General features: G+C 41.9%; 1 protein-coding gene across 7 annotated transcripts in view; it reads left to right on the top strand.

Annotated features, from left to right (window-relative positions):
- Positions 1-16,580, top strand: part of FGGY (FGGY carbohydrate kinase domain containing) — a 414,960-nt gene that overhangs the window by 368,432 nt on the left and 29,948 nt on the right. For all 7 annotated transcript variants that reach the window (XR_006273791.1, XM_043490943.1, XM_043490942.1 and 4 more), the window contains 2 exons: positions 3,666-3,786; positions 7,230-7,323. Coding sequence is in view for 6 of the 7 variants with exons in the window: in XM_043490943.1 (XP_043346878.1) it covers positions 3,666-3,786; positions 7,230-7,323 (215 nt within the window). In the remaining variant the exon portion in view is untranslated. The remainder of the gene's footprint in view (positions 1-3,665; positions 3,787-7,229; positions 7,324-16,580) is intronic.

Genomic DNA, 16,580 nt, shown 5'->3' with positions numbered 1-16,580 from the left:
ATGCCTTCCTGTAAAATAGATGTCTAATTACAAATGAACTCACCAAATGAGTTCTTAAAGGAACAAGATAAACATCACATGTATGGAGAGGATTGGCCCCCTCCCATGGGAAAAAAAAACCCTCAGGGATCCTCTTTGCAAGGAGGAAAATGCCCTAGAAAAGTTTTCCGGAAATTGTTCTGACAAGGCAAGGAATGCTGGGTATGGCCAATATCAAGCCTCCTCCTCTTCTGTCTGAGGTGAAAGATGCGTAAATACAGTCCAAAAGGAGATGGCAAATCTATATGGAGGAGAGAGACATAGGCGAGGTCTACACTATAAATTTATATCAGTATAACTACGTGGTTGAAGGGGAGGGAGGGAGAAATCATGTCCCTGAGCGATGCAGTTATACCAATCTAATCCCTGACGTAGATGGTGCTATGTAAACAGGAGGGCTTCCCCCATCGACATAACTACTTCCTCTCGTGGTAGAAGCTCTCTTGTCAGTATAGTAGCATCTTCAGTGAAGTGCTGCAGTGGCGCAGATGCAGCGTTTTAAGTGCAGACTTGCCCTTAATCTCTCCCAAACCTAGAGATACACTTCTTCATAAACATGCAAGGTGGAGCTCTGTGCAGTTTGGAAGATATGCCTGGGTGTGAGTAGTTGCCATATGCCATATCATCCCCACCAACCTGCAGGGTCGTGGAGGAAGTCCTTTCCCCAGGTGCATGTCAGAGACTGTGCAACATGGGGCAGTGCTGATGGTGTTGATTGTACGGTGTGGTGCTGCTAGGGTGGGAAAAGAAGCTTGTATAGGGACAGGGCCCTGTGCGGCTACAAACCTCTCCTTCCTCACCCCTGTAGTGTGAAGACAGTAATTCTGCATGCTGAAGCTCCTGGCATTTCACTCCTCCTGCCTTTTTTCTGTTGCAAGGCATGATGTTGACCCATGTGGATGATTTATTTCCCCTCTCAACCCTCACCCCAGTTTATGTTAAAGTAGATGGAGGGACCACCATACCTCTACATTAAACAAACAGCTCTAGATGTCCATTAATGTATGTATATGGTGTGGGTGTGGGTATGTGGGTTGTGATTTTACTGGAATAAATTTAGACTTAGCCCCACTTTTCCCAAGTAACTTGTTTGATTAAACAGCAACAAAAAAATCTTTGCAAGAGTGGGTCAGTCAACCTGTATTTATAGATATATACTCCCTGTGGTTCACCTATCTATATGTGTGTCTGTCTTTTTGTACTGGTACCTATTACTGTAGTATCTTCACACCTAAACTCTTTACTGATTCCTGCCTATTTCATTACCAAACTATACCGCGTAAGTATAAACATACATCCCTGCAGGTACACTGTGCATAAGACGGGGACTGGTACAGTGATTAAATTAATTATCTTTCCAGCTGTCATGAGATATATGGCCATGTTTTCTGCCATCGCCATCCTGGGAGTTAACACTGGTCATTGTTTTCTAATGAGGATAAGGTTTATGGATAACATGGACCAATAGCCCAGTGTCACGCCACACCATCTGGGATAGCAGCATGGGCAGATGTGGGAAATTTACTGATGTGTTAACATATCTGATGTGTTAACACTCCTTCAGCAAATCCTGATCATTTAATCTGAGCCTGGACTTCATTAGTGCTGATTTTTGACCCCTTTCAGCCGAACATAATAGTGGTATACTTGGTGCTTTAATACAATCCTATGATTTAAATATAAGAATGTGTGTGTTTTCCTGATATTGCCGCATGAAAGACGCTGAAAACAAAAACATTTCAGTACCAAACACGTGCCCCGTTGTTGTTTCACGCTAATGAGGCGAATGCATTCTCTGTTGGACATCCTGGGAAAGCCACCTATTATCTGGTTGCTTTGTTTCATATACTGCATTTTAACATTAAGTTCAGCATCTTTTTATAATGATTTTTTTGTCCGTGATACAGAATACTAAGATAAGGTATGCACTAAATTTCTTTTCATGGTAAATTACTGCACACTTGCTTTTAAAATTCCATTGAAACAGTAGGCAATCATAATAAATGGATTGAGGGAAATTTATGCCTGTCCTTCCTGATTATCTTTATTAAATACAAAATTAGTTTTCAAAATTCCCCTCCCCCCAATTTAGCTTTATGTTTATTATGTACCTTACAAGGGAAAATGTCCTATTTCCTAGAGCCAGAGTCCTGTTCCACTCATTGACTTCAATCGGAGCAACATCAGACATTAAACCCAACATTAGCAAATGTGCAATCTTGTCAAAATCCAAGTCATACCCACAGAATGTTAATCTCTAGTTTTCTTTACAATGGGAGATTTTTTAAAAAAATAAAATTTGCATGTAAAACTTCTCAATTTGCATATTCTCTAATTTAAGATTAAATTAGTCCTTCCCACCCCTCCCACCCTTACCTCCCTGAGTGGAATGTCTAGTTTTAATGTAAATGTCGCTGAATAAAATTTTCCAGGCAGGTCAACACAAATAATTTTCACAGCATGTTCTTTTTCAGAGTATTTGCGCGGGGGGGGGGTCTGTGTGTGTGTTGGGGAATTTGCTAATAAATTTGAATATCAGCAGCATCAGAAGAGAGTATCTACTGGCTGCTTATATGACAAAATCAGTATAACAGTGAGACTATTGTGAACATAATCAGAAATATAACTGTCATCATCAAAGCCAGTTCTTAGGGGAGAGACTCTTTTAAGAGTAGTTTTCTTTTTCTGTCATTTAAAATCTTAACTGTATGATTTGGAAAGTTAGCCCTCTGTGTCAATAGGAAGTGACCGATTTAATTAGCTGGCCTTGTGGCCGTTTAGTTCATCATAACTACTTTGCCTTTAACCAAACTACATTTCAAGCCTTATCCAAAGTTGTGCCAGCGTTTCACAGTAAACATCCCAAATCTGATGTTACTCAACTGGTCTCAATTTTCAGAAGCAGCCCAAAACTCAATTTGGCACTTGAGATAACAGCCCTCTGGTTTAAAAGGGAAGGTGCTGAAGGCCAAACATTTTAAGTGATGGTTCTTTGACGTGCTTTCCCCTTAGTTTGACAGATCCCAACTTTATTGACCTTTAGGTCATGCTGCAAGGCTCATCTGTGCTGCGAGGCTTTGTCAGAGGCAGGAGGGCTAAGCAAATGGGAGGGGATGGTGGAGATGTCTTAACTCTGGTGAGCTGCATCTGACATTGTTTGTGTCTCCTGTGTGCCCTTGCTGCTACTTAGTTGCTTTCTCCTGTCACTTGCTCTGTTGGTCACAAACAGCCACTCCTCAGTGTCTCCCCTTGCTTTCTCCTGATCCTTTGCAGCCTGGTTCTGTGCAAGCTTCAGACCACTTTCTTTGCCCTTTAGGTTCCCAGCCCTTACTCTCTCCAGCTGTGCATACAGACAGCTATCAGGCCCTGCTCCTCCTACAGCCAACTCCAAGGTGCTGTTTCCAGCCTGCTGGCCTCATATGTTCCTTTCATTTCTAATTCCTCATCCCTAATGCTTGCAGTATGACTTTTCATGTTCCTGGTCATTGTGGCTCATACAATGCACCTTACTGACCTGCTGATAAACCAAGTCCCTTCTCTTGTAGGCCTAACCCTTGCCTTCACTTAGTGCTGGTTTCTTTCTGAGTAAGTTTTCCATGTTCATCAGGCCTTTTCTGTCTTTCAAGTTGGGAACAAGACATATTTTGGAAACCATGCAGTCTGCCGGGCATCACATCAGCACACTGTTTCTGTGTGGAGGGTTGAGCAAGAACCCTCTCTTTGTGGAGATGCATGCTGACATTACTGGTAAGTTAGACAGAGGAAGCAGGGAAAAAGAAGACATTAAACTAATTGTATTATTTTAGGTAGCTAAAATTTGGTGTTTAGAAAAATAAATATGCCCTTTATATGGAACTCTATTTTGCTGGTTGACCAACCTGTGTAATGAAATGTTACTTCCTGAAAGACTGGATTTCCTGAAATTTAAAGATACTGGAATAACACAAAGACATGGTGTAAACAAAAGTCCCTTATCCATGTTATTAGCAAACAGAGAACATAGAGAAACTGTTTATGTGATTTCCCATTCATAGACCTTGTTCTCTGAAATCCTTATAGGACAATGCTATAGAATATGGAGAAGTATAACCTTTCTATAGATTTTTTTTAAACCAGCCTATAAAATTGTATAGCAGGGATTTTGTTTATTATAAAATTCTGTACATTGGTTTACATGTTCTATAGAAATTATTCTTCTGTTAAATTAAATGGACCAGATCCTGAGCTGAGAATCTACCCCTGTACATTTTTAGAATAAGTTTTAGATAGAACCTTTTCAGTTTCTATAAAAACCTCTGTTGGTTTCATCCTATTTTAATTCTATAGGACTTTCCCCTGGCCTCTGTTGCTTACGTTGAACATTTTCTTGATTATACAAAGCCCGCATAATCAGAAATCCTTCAGTATCTCAAGTTATTAAAATAATTTAGGACCCAATCCTGCAGAGCTTGACTCCTGCACAGAGTGTCATTGACACTGACAAGGTTTCACATTGATGTAAGGACCTGTATATGTGGATATATTTGCAGGAGCAGAGTCCATACTTGCAGTCTATTTGTAATCCCCATTCTGTCTTTATAGGTTGAGTGTCTTTGAACATCTGTAAGTTAGTTCAATATGTTTTCTTTAAAAATGTGGAAAATAACGTCATTTAGTTAAAAGACTTCAGAAAATCTGTAAACTATGTGTGCTTTGGGGCATATTTCAAATTAAGAATGGTCAAGATGTTTTGGATCCAGTTTAAAGCTCGGATCTGAGGTATTTGGTGTATAGATTTGCATCACTCTGACATCAAACCAGACATCCTACCTTGATGCAGGAAGAGAGATGAAAATCTGCATCATGTAATTATATTAAATGAAAGCAGAAACAGAGAACCAGATGACACAATGGTTGTTGACCTAGTGTAGATATATGCTGGTATTGCCACATTGGTGCTTTCTATTTGTCAAACAAGATTTTATCAAGTCCACACCTTCCCTTATCTAATTCAAAAGAAACATATGGTCAGTTTTGTTGCAACTAGACTTTGAATAGAAAGCTGCTTTCTGATATCTGAAATAAAAGATCTATTAATAGGTATTCTTGTTAAAATTTAAACTGGAGTCCTTTGACCATAACTAATGGGTAAGTACAATTAAGGACAAAAGGCCTTTTTCACTCTTGGAATACCCCCATTTGTAAAATGTGTGACTAACAAGGGATGTCAAAGTTCATCTGACTGAAATGCTCTTGCTTCTGTTGAACTCATTAGAGCCTATCAGATAAAATAACTAACATTCCTGGATCAATCCCCCTTTCTTTCAGGAAAAGAAAAAATTCTGAATATGTTACTGTTAGATACAAGTGCCATTACTCAGCCATGTAGACTGCCAATTGATAATTCATAAACGGCTTAAAAAGTGTCAGACTCTTGTTGTTCAGCTGGTAAGATGAATATGTTCATTCTGAGGGCACTTTAAGAAAGTATGCGGTAAAGTTTTAAAGCACACTGAAAGTTGCCCAGTGCTTCAAAACTCTACAAACACCGATACGAGGAGTAACATTTCTTTCTAGCATATCTGGAAATATTCAAAGGTCCAGGCCCAGATTCTGAGCTGTGGGTGCAGCTCAGGAGGGGGAATATAAAGTGACCAATTCTTAGAGTGACCATACGTCCCCTTTTGGCCAGAACAGTCCCTTTTTTAAGCCTTATTCTGGCTGTCCTGACTTTTTGACAAAAGTGGGCATTTGTCCTATTTGCTCTTGCCAACTTGATCAGTTGTCAACTTTTGTCAAAAAAAAGTCAGGTGTGGAGGAACATGTGGGGGGTGGGAGGGTGGTGATGCTAGCCCTGCGTAGTGGGGGAAGGCAGGCCTCAGGCAGGGCTGGCGTGATGCCAGACCCAGCCTCCCATGGGGAGGCAGGCAGGGCTTATGAGAGCTGCAACATCAACCCCAGACTCACATGGGGGGCAGGTAGGGCATGGGCAAGCAGCGACCCCCAGCCGAACATGATGGGGGGGGGCAGGGCTCAGATAAGTGTCTCAGGCAAGCCCTGCGCAGGGGGTGTTGATGAAGTGGGGGACCAGGGCTAGCCCTATGTGGTGTCCAGTTTTCCCTTTGGGAAATAGGATCACCTTACCAATCCTATGTCCACCTATGCTGGGCTGATCCCCTCTAGGTACAATTTATAGAAGCTTGAGGGATGTTCTTAGTAACACTGGTTGCCTGTGGCCCAAAGGGGCCATTCCAGCAGTGAAGGATTGCTGGGGTACAGAGAGGCTGTCTGGAGAGATTGGAGATGGCATAGGAGCAAATAGAGTAATTTTGTGCCACCCAAATATCCCACTATCCTGGAGTGCTGGGGTAAGGTAGCTTTCAGCAGGTGGAGTGGTGCAAAGCTCTCATAAGGCCACTGAGTATCTGGCTCCCAGAATGTTGTCATGAGTTGTCCTTGTGCTTCCCACTTTGGACGACGAAGGAAACTCCACGAGTTGATGTTAACAAAGAGTTGCCTAGCCCCTTACAAGGGAAGGCCTACATAGGAGTAGCAGGTTACCTAATGGGTTCAAGAGCCTAGATTACTTTAACACCTTGTGATCCTAGAACCCAACTCTGCATTTTAGTATCAGGAGTAGTGCTTATCAGAAGTAATTGTATTGACTTAAATGCAACTGTTCACAGCAGGAAGCAAAAGTATTGTTTGCGGTATGGGCCTTCAATATGTAATCCAGCTCCAGAATGCAACAAACTGAATGATAATAATCAGGGAATTCACAACAATGCCAAGTACTGCAGGACTAATAAAGAATTGCAAAAAGAAAAGGAGTACTTGTGGCACCTTAGAGACTAACAAATCTATTTGAGCATAAGCTTTCGTGAGCTACAGCTCACTTCATCGATCCGATCCGGGTGTGGATGGCTGGTTTTAAAGATGCTTGCAATTGGGAAGAGGTCTGGGTTTTGTTCTGATGTCATCTATACTGTGTGTGTTACTATTTTACTGAAATTTTTATATAAATTCTGTATTTTGCCTAGAGCCTGGGATAGGTACTATAGAAGTGCCATTGCTTAGCCATATATGGGGTTTGTGTAGTTGGCTGATAGAATAAACCTCCTTTCCCCCTCCCCCACTTTAATTATTTGTTCTGTCTTTAACGCTGCACAATTTCATTCTCCCTAACAGAGGTGTGTCACTTTCTTGTGTAGGCAAGCCCATTGTCCTGTCCAAAGAGGTGGAGTCCTGTTTTAGTTGGTGCTGCTATTCTGGAGCTTGTGCTTCTGGAGATTTGCTTCAGTACAGGTATGTAGAAAAACCCGAGTCCTGCTGCTTCTACTTATCATGTGCACTTTTATATCTGGCATCACACACAGGTAATAATTAAGATGGAATTAAAATGTAGGTTCTGCTCAGCAAGGAAGATTCCAATCTCAAATGTATTTACTGGTTCCTCCCCCCCCACTTTCATTGAAGCATGCCCTACCATTGCTATACCTGTGTATATTCTCTTGTGTATTGGAGAAATTGTCTTTTCCGCTGTGAAGAGGTGAGGCAAGCACAAGGACACTGCTTGTAGAGTTCACCCAGGCAGTTTGGGCAGATGAACAAGGAAGGTGTTCAGTAAGGCCCTGATCCTGCAATGAGCTCCAGGTGAATATAGCTCCACATGGAGTTCAATGCAGGCCCAGACCCTGAGATTGTGACCACTGCTAGTACATCCACTCTTTCATCCCAAGTTATCACGTTCATGGTTAGCCCTGCTTCACTTCCTGGCACTGGGGAATCTTAAACATGGGCCACACTGTAAAACTTCTGTGCACACGAACTATTGCAGTCATCCACCACAGTGACTCTAGGGTTACCATTAGGATGGAATTTAGGAATGTCTGCTCCAAAAAAAGCAGACTCTAGCTCCTTATCTTCATTCACTTTAGTAGAAGTAGTATTAGAACTTGTTATCTTTTGTAGATCGGCTGTTAAAGAGTGACATAGTCACAAACATTTAAATAGTTGTTGCCTGGTTTCATGTTGCAGTTGCACACATAGGCACTAGACTGTATATTTTAATGCATGTGCACATACTCTCTTACCAGGACAGCCTCAGCCTGCATTTTTTAAAGCAAGCACAGAAATTGTTACATGAATTTTGAACTGAAACTGAGCTAGCAGTCCCTTGGAATAGTGGGGCAGGTCCTCAGCTGTATAAACTGCCATTGTTCCATTGAAGTCAATACATAGATTTACACTAGTTGAGCCTTTGGCGCGGTGCTTCAAATTTTTCCAAATGTGAAATGGAAGAGTGAAGGTTCTGCTGACTTATATACATTACCTGGGAAATAGCAGTTTGCTTGAGAATTTTCTCAGTATAGTGAATCCCACTGCAGCAAATTAAGTATCTTGTTATGTAGTGTATCTGTATTGTATCATTGTGGTGCTTGCAGCTAGAACTCGTCATATCTGAAAAATGCAATTTGATTTCAGTAAAAGCTTCTTGTGATAGGGCTCATATTTAATTCTTGCTATTCCGTTAATCTTCTGAAGATTACCGCCTGGCCTCAAATACACAGGTTGCTTAGTTTAAAAGTTTTAAGTTGTCGTCCACACTAATACTTGGTAGATTAATATTTCAAAACTCACAGTACTATGTTTGGTTTTGTGAATGTTAGTAAAATCGTACGCTGTGAAGTTGCTCAGACTCAGCTGCCTTTTGTCTTATGTTGTTTTATTTTAAATATGTCTCCTCACCCTGGCATACCCAAAATGTTTCATAATCCATCCAAGAAAGTCAGATTAATACCCTGTCTCACACTACAATGCAGCATATTCCTTCAAAAGTTTTCTCATGTAAACTGCAACCGGACCCTTTCAGCCAATTACATCACAGAATTATTATATTTGCTTCCTTGAATGAAAGATTGTGATGATGTCATTCAGTGGGACCTCATTCTAGAAGTTTAAGTACATACTTTTAAATTAGGAAACCACTAATCCCTGATGGATGACCTTGGACAAGTCACTTACCTCTCTGTGCTCTGTTTCTCCATTAACATAACATGCTGATACTGGCCTCCTTTGTAAAGCACTTGGAATCTACTGATGAAAAGCACTGGTATACAAGCTAATACCTAGGTAGTACTATTGAAACAGTACATTTTGAGGCAAGGCACCAGCACTTTTTGGCTGTCCCCATTAGTGTCTGTAGAATTTGAGATTAAAATTGTTGACTACCTAAATATTTGGTACCTTAATCCATTCTTAGGCACCTAAATAAAAATAGTCTGATTTTTCTGATGTGCTGACACCTACATTTCCCATTAACCTCAAATGTTCAGAAATGTTTCTGAAGGTGCTGTTATTGTTGTAATTGATTTGCAACATATTTGACAGCCTATCTGAGTCCGCTGTTGCATTCTGAATCAGTTAGTGGCTCACTGCAGCAGAACATTCAAATAATACATTTGATCCTTTGATAAAGACATTGCACGATGGCACATGACCAGCAATCAGTTGGAAACTATGCTTTTGGCTGGGAGACCTTGTCATGATCAAAATACCACATGCAAAAAAGAATTAGTTTATAAAGTCAAAGATGCATGGCTCTCATTTAACTTTAAAGGTATGATGTTCAAAACAGCTTAGGCACAATTATGTTGCTATATTACATGTGCTGTTAAAGCAGTTGCATGTGCAACTTGGCAATTTCACACCAGTGGCCAATTAGATGCATACCTGGCATTTTGAGTGTAAAAGCAAGTGATTTGAATGAATAATCACAGTAACTGTGCACAGATTTGGCCCATATAAAGGGGTGACAGGATTTAGCAGAAAAAACAAGACAATTCAGCAATGCTTTTTTCCCTCCTTTAAATAAAAAAGTTTAGTATAAAAATCAAAATAGTAACCATAGCAGAAATAAGAATGAAGGGAAACTTCCCTGGTCTGGAAGTTCAGCCCAGTTCTTATGACCCCTGGCTGTGGGGCCTGACCTTCCCAAGGCAGCCTCCCTCCAAGCAGCCACTCCTATAGGGTCTGATTCAGAGCCTGTTCAGTCAATGGCACTGTTTCCATTGACGTTAATGAGCTTTGGATCAACACCATAGCCGTTCTTTATTGCCTCTGTTCAAGGAGAGGGGAAACTGATCTGTCTCTCTAGGTATTTATATCATGCTCATTACCATGGTATCTGAGCTTCCTGGTCACGGAGTGCAGGTCGTGGCACTTGAATCTTGGCACAGAGTACAGTTATATTTCTGCAGCTTTGGGAAAAATCACACTGTAAGTGGTTTCCACTGAATTACATTTTCAGAACACCCACTGGTTAAAATAGGCTACCTGCAACATACGTGGTACCAGTTGCACAGCACCACAGACAATTGAAATGATTAAAAATAATTTTTAACAAGGAATCCATCTACTGACTGTACTAGAATTAGAAACAAGAAGCCATGTAAAGCCTATACTCTTTGTAAAGCTGTCATGCCAAGCTTATATCCAGTGTTGTAATCTCATTTTCATTATATTGATCTCCTTTCTCTAGCACACCGTCTTGTGGGCCTCTTCCCAACCAATACCATTCTTAGTGCTGCTCCCATAAATTATGGTTAGCTTCATTATAATGTTTGCCAATAGGAGATGTTATTATTGACTGTACTCTGTTAGTGATATAGTGTAGCATCATTCAGAGCTCTTTGTTTATCCAGTATAACAATAAGGGAACATGTTATAAGGCCTTTGCTTGATATTTACTCAACCCTTACCTAGTCAGAACGCCATTCATTTTAAGTGGGAGTTTTGATTGGATTTGTCCCAGTAATTTTGGCAACATTTTTAAAAGTGATTTTTGGGTGCCTTGGTTTCTGAATGCCCACCGTTAGGTACCTTAAAGTGGTCTGACTTTCTGAGGTTGGGTGCTCACAATTCTCTGAAGATTAGGCCTTTTTAGGGTGACTCAAGTTAGCCGCTCTCAAACTGGGCCATCCAAAATCTCTAGTCACTTTGAAAATCTTGGCCTCGATCTATAGTGCTCTGCCAACCAAGGCGCCAATTGCTATGCAGAAAGTTAAAATAAAATAATAATAATATAATAAGCAATAGTAATACAGTTGAACTTTGCCTATTTGTACTCATGACTAGGAGAGGCATTGGAACTTGACTCTCTTTGCCGTCCTCTCTTGCTCACAACTTGCTCTGTGTAGATCCCCAGTCATATGGCATACCTTCTTCACGTTCCATGAGGATGGTGCTGCAGAGACAGACCTCACAGCCTTGGGAGATCCTTGATCCAGGGGAGGGGGAACAAAGAAGTACAGTAATGATATCATTTAGAACTGTGGGTCTCCAACCTTTTACTCACAAGATCACTTTTTGAATTTAAGATCAACCCAGTACCCCGCCCCTTCCCCGAGGCCCCGCCCTGCTCACTCCATTCCCCCTCCCTCCATCACTCACTCTCCCCTACCCTCCCTCACTTTCACTGGGCTAGGGCAGGGGGTCAGGGTGCGGAGGGGGTGCAGGCTCTGGGCTGGGGCCGAGGGGTTTGGAGTGTTGGAGGGGGCTCTGGGCTGAGCCTGAGGCAAGGGATTGGGGTGCAGGAGTGAGAGGTGCAAGCTCTGGGAGGGAATTTGGGTGCAGGCATCATATGGTCACAGTGTACCTAATCTCATAGAATCCACTGGACATTTCATGAGTTTTACTTTTATTAGTGTCATTTGTGGATTATAGATCCAAAATCCTTCAGGGATTGTCACAAATCGGTGTAACATTCTCAACTGTGAGGTGTGCATTGGCTGAGTCTGGGGCAAGGGGTTGGGGTGCAGGAGTGAGGGGTGCAAGCCCTGGGAGGGAGTTTGGCTGCAGGAGGTGGCTCCAGGCTGGTGCAGAGGTTTGGGGTGCAGGAGAGGGTGAGGGGCGTGGGCTCTGGGAAGAAGTTTGGTGCAGGAGGGGGCTCCAGGCTGGTGCAGAGGTTTGGGGTGCAGGAGAGGGTGCAGGGTCTGGGAGGGAGCTCTGGCGCAGGTCCTTCAGATGCGTTTAAAGGGGAGGGCTGGGATTCCGCTGAAAGTTGCCATCTCCAGACACATGGTGAACCTTAAATAGCCACAGGGGTAGGGTTCTGATGACTAGCAGAGATCAGAGAACAAAGTTAAGCACTGAATCAGCAGATTCAAGGTGGGTTTGTCAGTGGCAGGAGCTTACTGGAGGTGTTAGCAGCATTACACAAACAACTCAGTGCCTCCATGCATGAGGCTGAAGTTACTACTATTACTATTCTTAGTATTACTAATACTATTCTTGACTGATCAAAAGAGTCTGCATTGGACAGGTTTCTCGTACCTAGGACTACAATGCAATCTAAGGAACACAATTTAAAATTATTGTCTAAAAAGTTATTTATTTACTGCATATTTAAGCCAATTTGGAGGACTTCAGCTTTTGAGAAGACTACAAAAGTTGCAGTTCCATATGAGCTGCAGGCTTTGTGGGTTAAACTGGCAGGGTGGATGCAGTCTTCAGAATTAGATGACAGCTGTGTACTTACTGGATTTTTTTTGTTTGGTTGGTTGGTTTTTTGCCTATTTCTCTGCCTTTTTTCTTACAAAATATAATGTTTATACTCAATGTTAAATTCTAATTATAAATACTGGAAATGTTCGAGCATGAAAATAAGATACATGCATAGGAATATGAATGGATAAATAGAATGAACAACATGATAGTAAAAATCTTCAGCTTTGGGCTGGAGGTTTGGGTGCAGTGGGGGGTGCAAGGTGCAGGCGCTGGCTGGGAGGTACTTACCAGAGGTGGCTCCTGGTTGGCAGCACAGTGGGCTCAGGCAGGCTGCCGGCCTGCTGTAGCCCCATGCCGCTCCTGGAAGCAGCTGGCTGCTGGCACGTCTCTGTGTGCGGCCCCTGAGGGGGGCAGTAGGACTACGTGCGCTGCCCATGCCTGCAAGCGCCGCCCCCACAGCTCCCATTGGCCGGTTCCCAGCCAATGGGAGCTGCGGGGACAGTGCTGGGGGCGAGGGCGGCGTGCGAAGCTGCCTCACCGCCCTCTTCTTTCCCCGAGGGGCTGCAGAGACGTGCGAGCAGCCAGCCATTTCCGGGAGCGGCATGGAGCCATGGCAGGCAGGCAGCTTTTAGCTCCGGAGATTGCGATTGACTGGCCAAGGCTCCGGAATTGACCCATCAATTGCAATCGACGGGTTGGTGACCACTGATTTAGAAAGTCTCTAATGAACACCACTCCTAGTATGGGGTGATGAATTATCTGTATATCAATATATTTTACCCACAAGCCCATTTAAATGTATGGGAATCTCTCAGTTGACCTTCCTGGGGTTTTGATCAGACCCATTATTTATATTTACTGCAACAATAATGGTTTCTTACCTGAAGAAGTCATACTGTAGCCCTAAGCATGTTTCTTCTCACAAGGCACTAAGCATCAATTTATCGCCTTATTTTCTTCTCTCTTATATAACAATACTCTAATTGCTCTTTAAGGAGTATAATACATAGTTTTTTCCTGAAGCAGTCAGATTCCAACTTTTAAATCTTACAGATTTTTGCTCTTGATAGAATATTCCAAATAAAGTATCCAAATCCATATCTTTCACTCAAGAGCAAGTCAACAGGCATGCATTAAAGAGGATAGATTAAAGGGGATTTCTTTTAAAATATCATATTCCCCTTTTATTCATTATCTTTATTGACCACATCTGTGCTAACAACGGAGTTCTCAGTATCCTGCACATCTTGCAAAGAAATGTTTGAAATGAAGGTTACTGCAAAATTTGTAACAGTCTACGTTACAATCTCATTTGCCAGATTCCAGTGCGGGTTTAAAAGCCCAAGCCTTTATTCAAAACTACAATTTCATCTTTAGATAATTCTACCAAGAAAAGATTTATAACATCCATCTCTGATGCCTGGTCACCATATGTTGTTCCTTCAAAGAATGTTGAGTTCCTTATTTTCCTCTTCATGTGTCCCCTAGGCGTTTTTTCTCCTCCGTGGTAAAGAGGAATTAAAACAATTGGTCTACCCAATAAAAGAATGCTCAGGGTGATCAGAATAATCTCCCATTTCATCCTTGATTATTTAGTCTCTAGAATCTCCTGAGGGAAAAAAACCTTCTGTTTTCCTTTTTGCTATTTAGTTTTGTCTTTTAATTTGCCCCGCCATACACTGTTTTTTTTAAGCTGGTTAGTTGTGTCTCTTTAATGTTTCTGTAGCTATAAGCTATAAAACAGCCCACCTGGCTCAGCACTGACACACGGGAGACAATCTGTGGTGGTTCGTTGCCCATATAAAATTGCATGATGTGAAGGATTTTTGAAATTTATATGCTGGTGAATGAAGTAGCCTTGTCATTGCTGACCAAGATGGGTGGATTTAGAGTCTGTATCTGTTGAGCACCAGGATCCTGGTTCACTGTCTTTGCACATTTCTTTGTGATCGTTTCTGTGATTGTTTCCAATTTACATCAGCAACTCCTCCTCGGTAAAAGTGTTCAATAAATAAATGTCAACGTTTCAAATATATTGTTGCTCCGCTTCAGTTGTATGTTAGCAAAAATTGGAAGTGAGTGTGGGGGGCTGTTTGATCGGACAATTATCCAGTTCTTTCTTCAGGATAGCCTACTCATTCAGACATAGCACATACAGTCAGGAATGGGATTATTGACCTGTAAAACCCGGGAATCCCACTGATCATTCCTTAATTGCACATTAAAGCAATTAATAAAATTACCTTTAGGAAACTTAATTATCCGTTTTCGTTTGGACCTGGCAAATTAAAGTGGGATCTTCTCCATGAGGAAAAGATTAAAGAAAAGAAACTTTATACAGAGCAATGCAATGTGTTTGACCAGTAACTTTCTGTAACCAGTGGAGTCATTTTGACATAAATATTGAGGGGGCGATAAAGGTTTGGTTTGGGCTTGGCTCTCCACAGACCCATGTTGAGCATTTATACCATTGTAACTCTCAGGAGTGCTTGGAAAGCATCTAGCACATAGTGAGAATGACTGCAAAGAAAAAATAAGATATAAATATCACAGCAAGTGTGACCAGTGGGTTACATGTGCGTCTACACATGTGGGTGCATGACCGTGTGTGTGTGTGTGTCTCTCTCTCTCTCTCTCTTCCTGTATTTCTCCCATCCTTTGTATCTCCATCTCTCCTCCACCCAGTATTCTGTATGCCCCACTTCCTCTGTGTCCTCAACCCCTTGGAGCCAGACTCCCCCAATACGTTGTGTCCCCCCTCCCAGTAGTACATTGCTCCCCACTTTGGAAAGAGGACATGGGGTGTCCTGTAGCTGCTCCAAGTCTGTGGGGAGGGGAATATGCTTCCCGCTTCCTCTGAGTTGGGCTACTAGAGTGAATCTGGACTCTTTCTTCTAGCTCCTCCTGCAGACTGAGTCTGGTGTTGCCTCTTTCCAGCAGATGGTGCGCCGAGCTCTCAGCTCTCCTTATCAGCTATTGGGCATCCCCACAGATGAGGAAGCATTGAGCCTGCTGCAGCACTTTCGGATCTGGAAATGGCCTCCACTTCCCTCCCCCCTTCACCTCTCCTCCACCACACACTCAAATTTGAGGGAGAAAGTCCCCTGCTCATTCCCCTCATAGTTATGCTTACATCTGCAATCCATTTTTTGTGTGTGCCTGACAGAGATCACTTGCCCCCCACTTCTCAACCTTACATTCTGTTTGATCCAGTAGTGAGATCATAGTTTTGTATTTGACATCACTGTGTTGCCATGGAAATGACTGTGATGTCTGCAGTTCAATTATGAGACAGATATGGGCAGAAATCTTTGACTTGTATGAAAGGAACCAAAAAAACCCAACCCATTAACAACACATGAAAAGTGAATAGATTTCATTTTTAACTATGACGTATGTGAGATTTTCCAGGTATGAAAATAACATCTGAAATCATTGGGAATTTTCCCCCCTATTGCCTATGAGAGCTAAGCAGAAAGACAACTAGATACTGCAGTGACTGGCACTGTATAATTAACTAAGATGGATTGGTTGCCTCATTTAAACAGCCAGTGTAATCGAGCCGCTGAACTACCTGTTGACATCAATTGAACATCCCCTGAAGCAGCACCATTAGCCATATGGACATAGGGCATCCTGACATTCCTTTAAAAATGATGGACATGTGAGTAAAGTCCATAAGTATTAAAGAGATGTGTTGCATGCCAGGGTTTGAAATTATGATAATAATGATGACATGTTTGAAATGATTAGTTTACAATTCCCAATTACAAGAACTTTAAATTGTTTTATTTATGCACTGCTTGGATCTTCTAAATATAGTGGAATCATGTAACATGTATTGTAAGAGTACCAATGATTATTACCTGGACTTGGGAGGTTCATACTGGTTCACCCAGAAAGGACTATAGCTACAGATCATGTTGTTTGAGTTTTTGGACCAGATCTTCAGCTGGTATAATTTGGCATAGCTCTGTTTTTTTCAGTATAGCTACACTGATTTACACCAGCTGAAGATCTAATCCTATATTTCTCTTCCAACCATTGCCAGTTAG

The sequence above is a fragment of the Dermochelys coriacea genome, chromosome 8 (assembly GCF_009764565.3).
Source record: "Dermochelys coriacea isolate rDerCor1 chromosome 8, rDerCor1.pri.v4, whole genome shotgun sequence".
Lineage (NCBI taxonomy): Eukaryota > Metazoa > Chordata > Testudines > Dermochelyidae > Dermochelys > Dermochelys coriacea.
The sequence above is the reverse complement of the archived record's forward strand: the minus strand, read 5'-3'. Positions and strand labels throughout refer to the sequence as shown.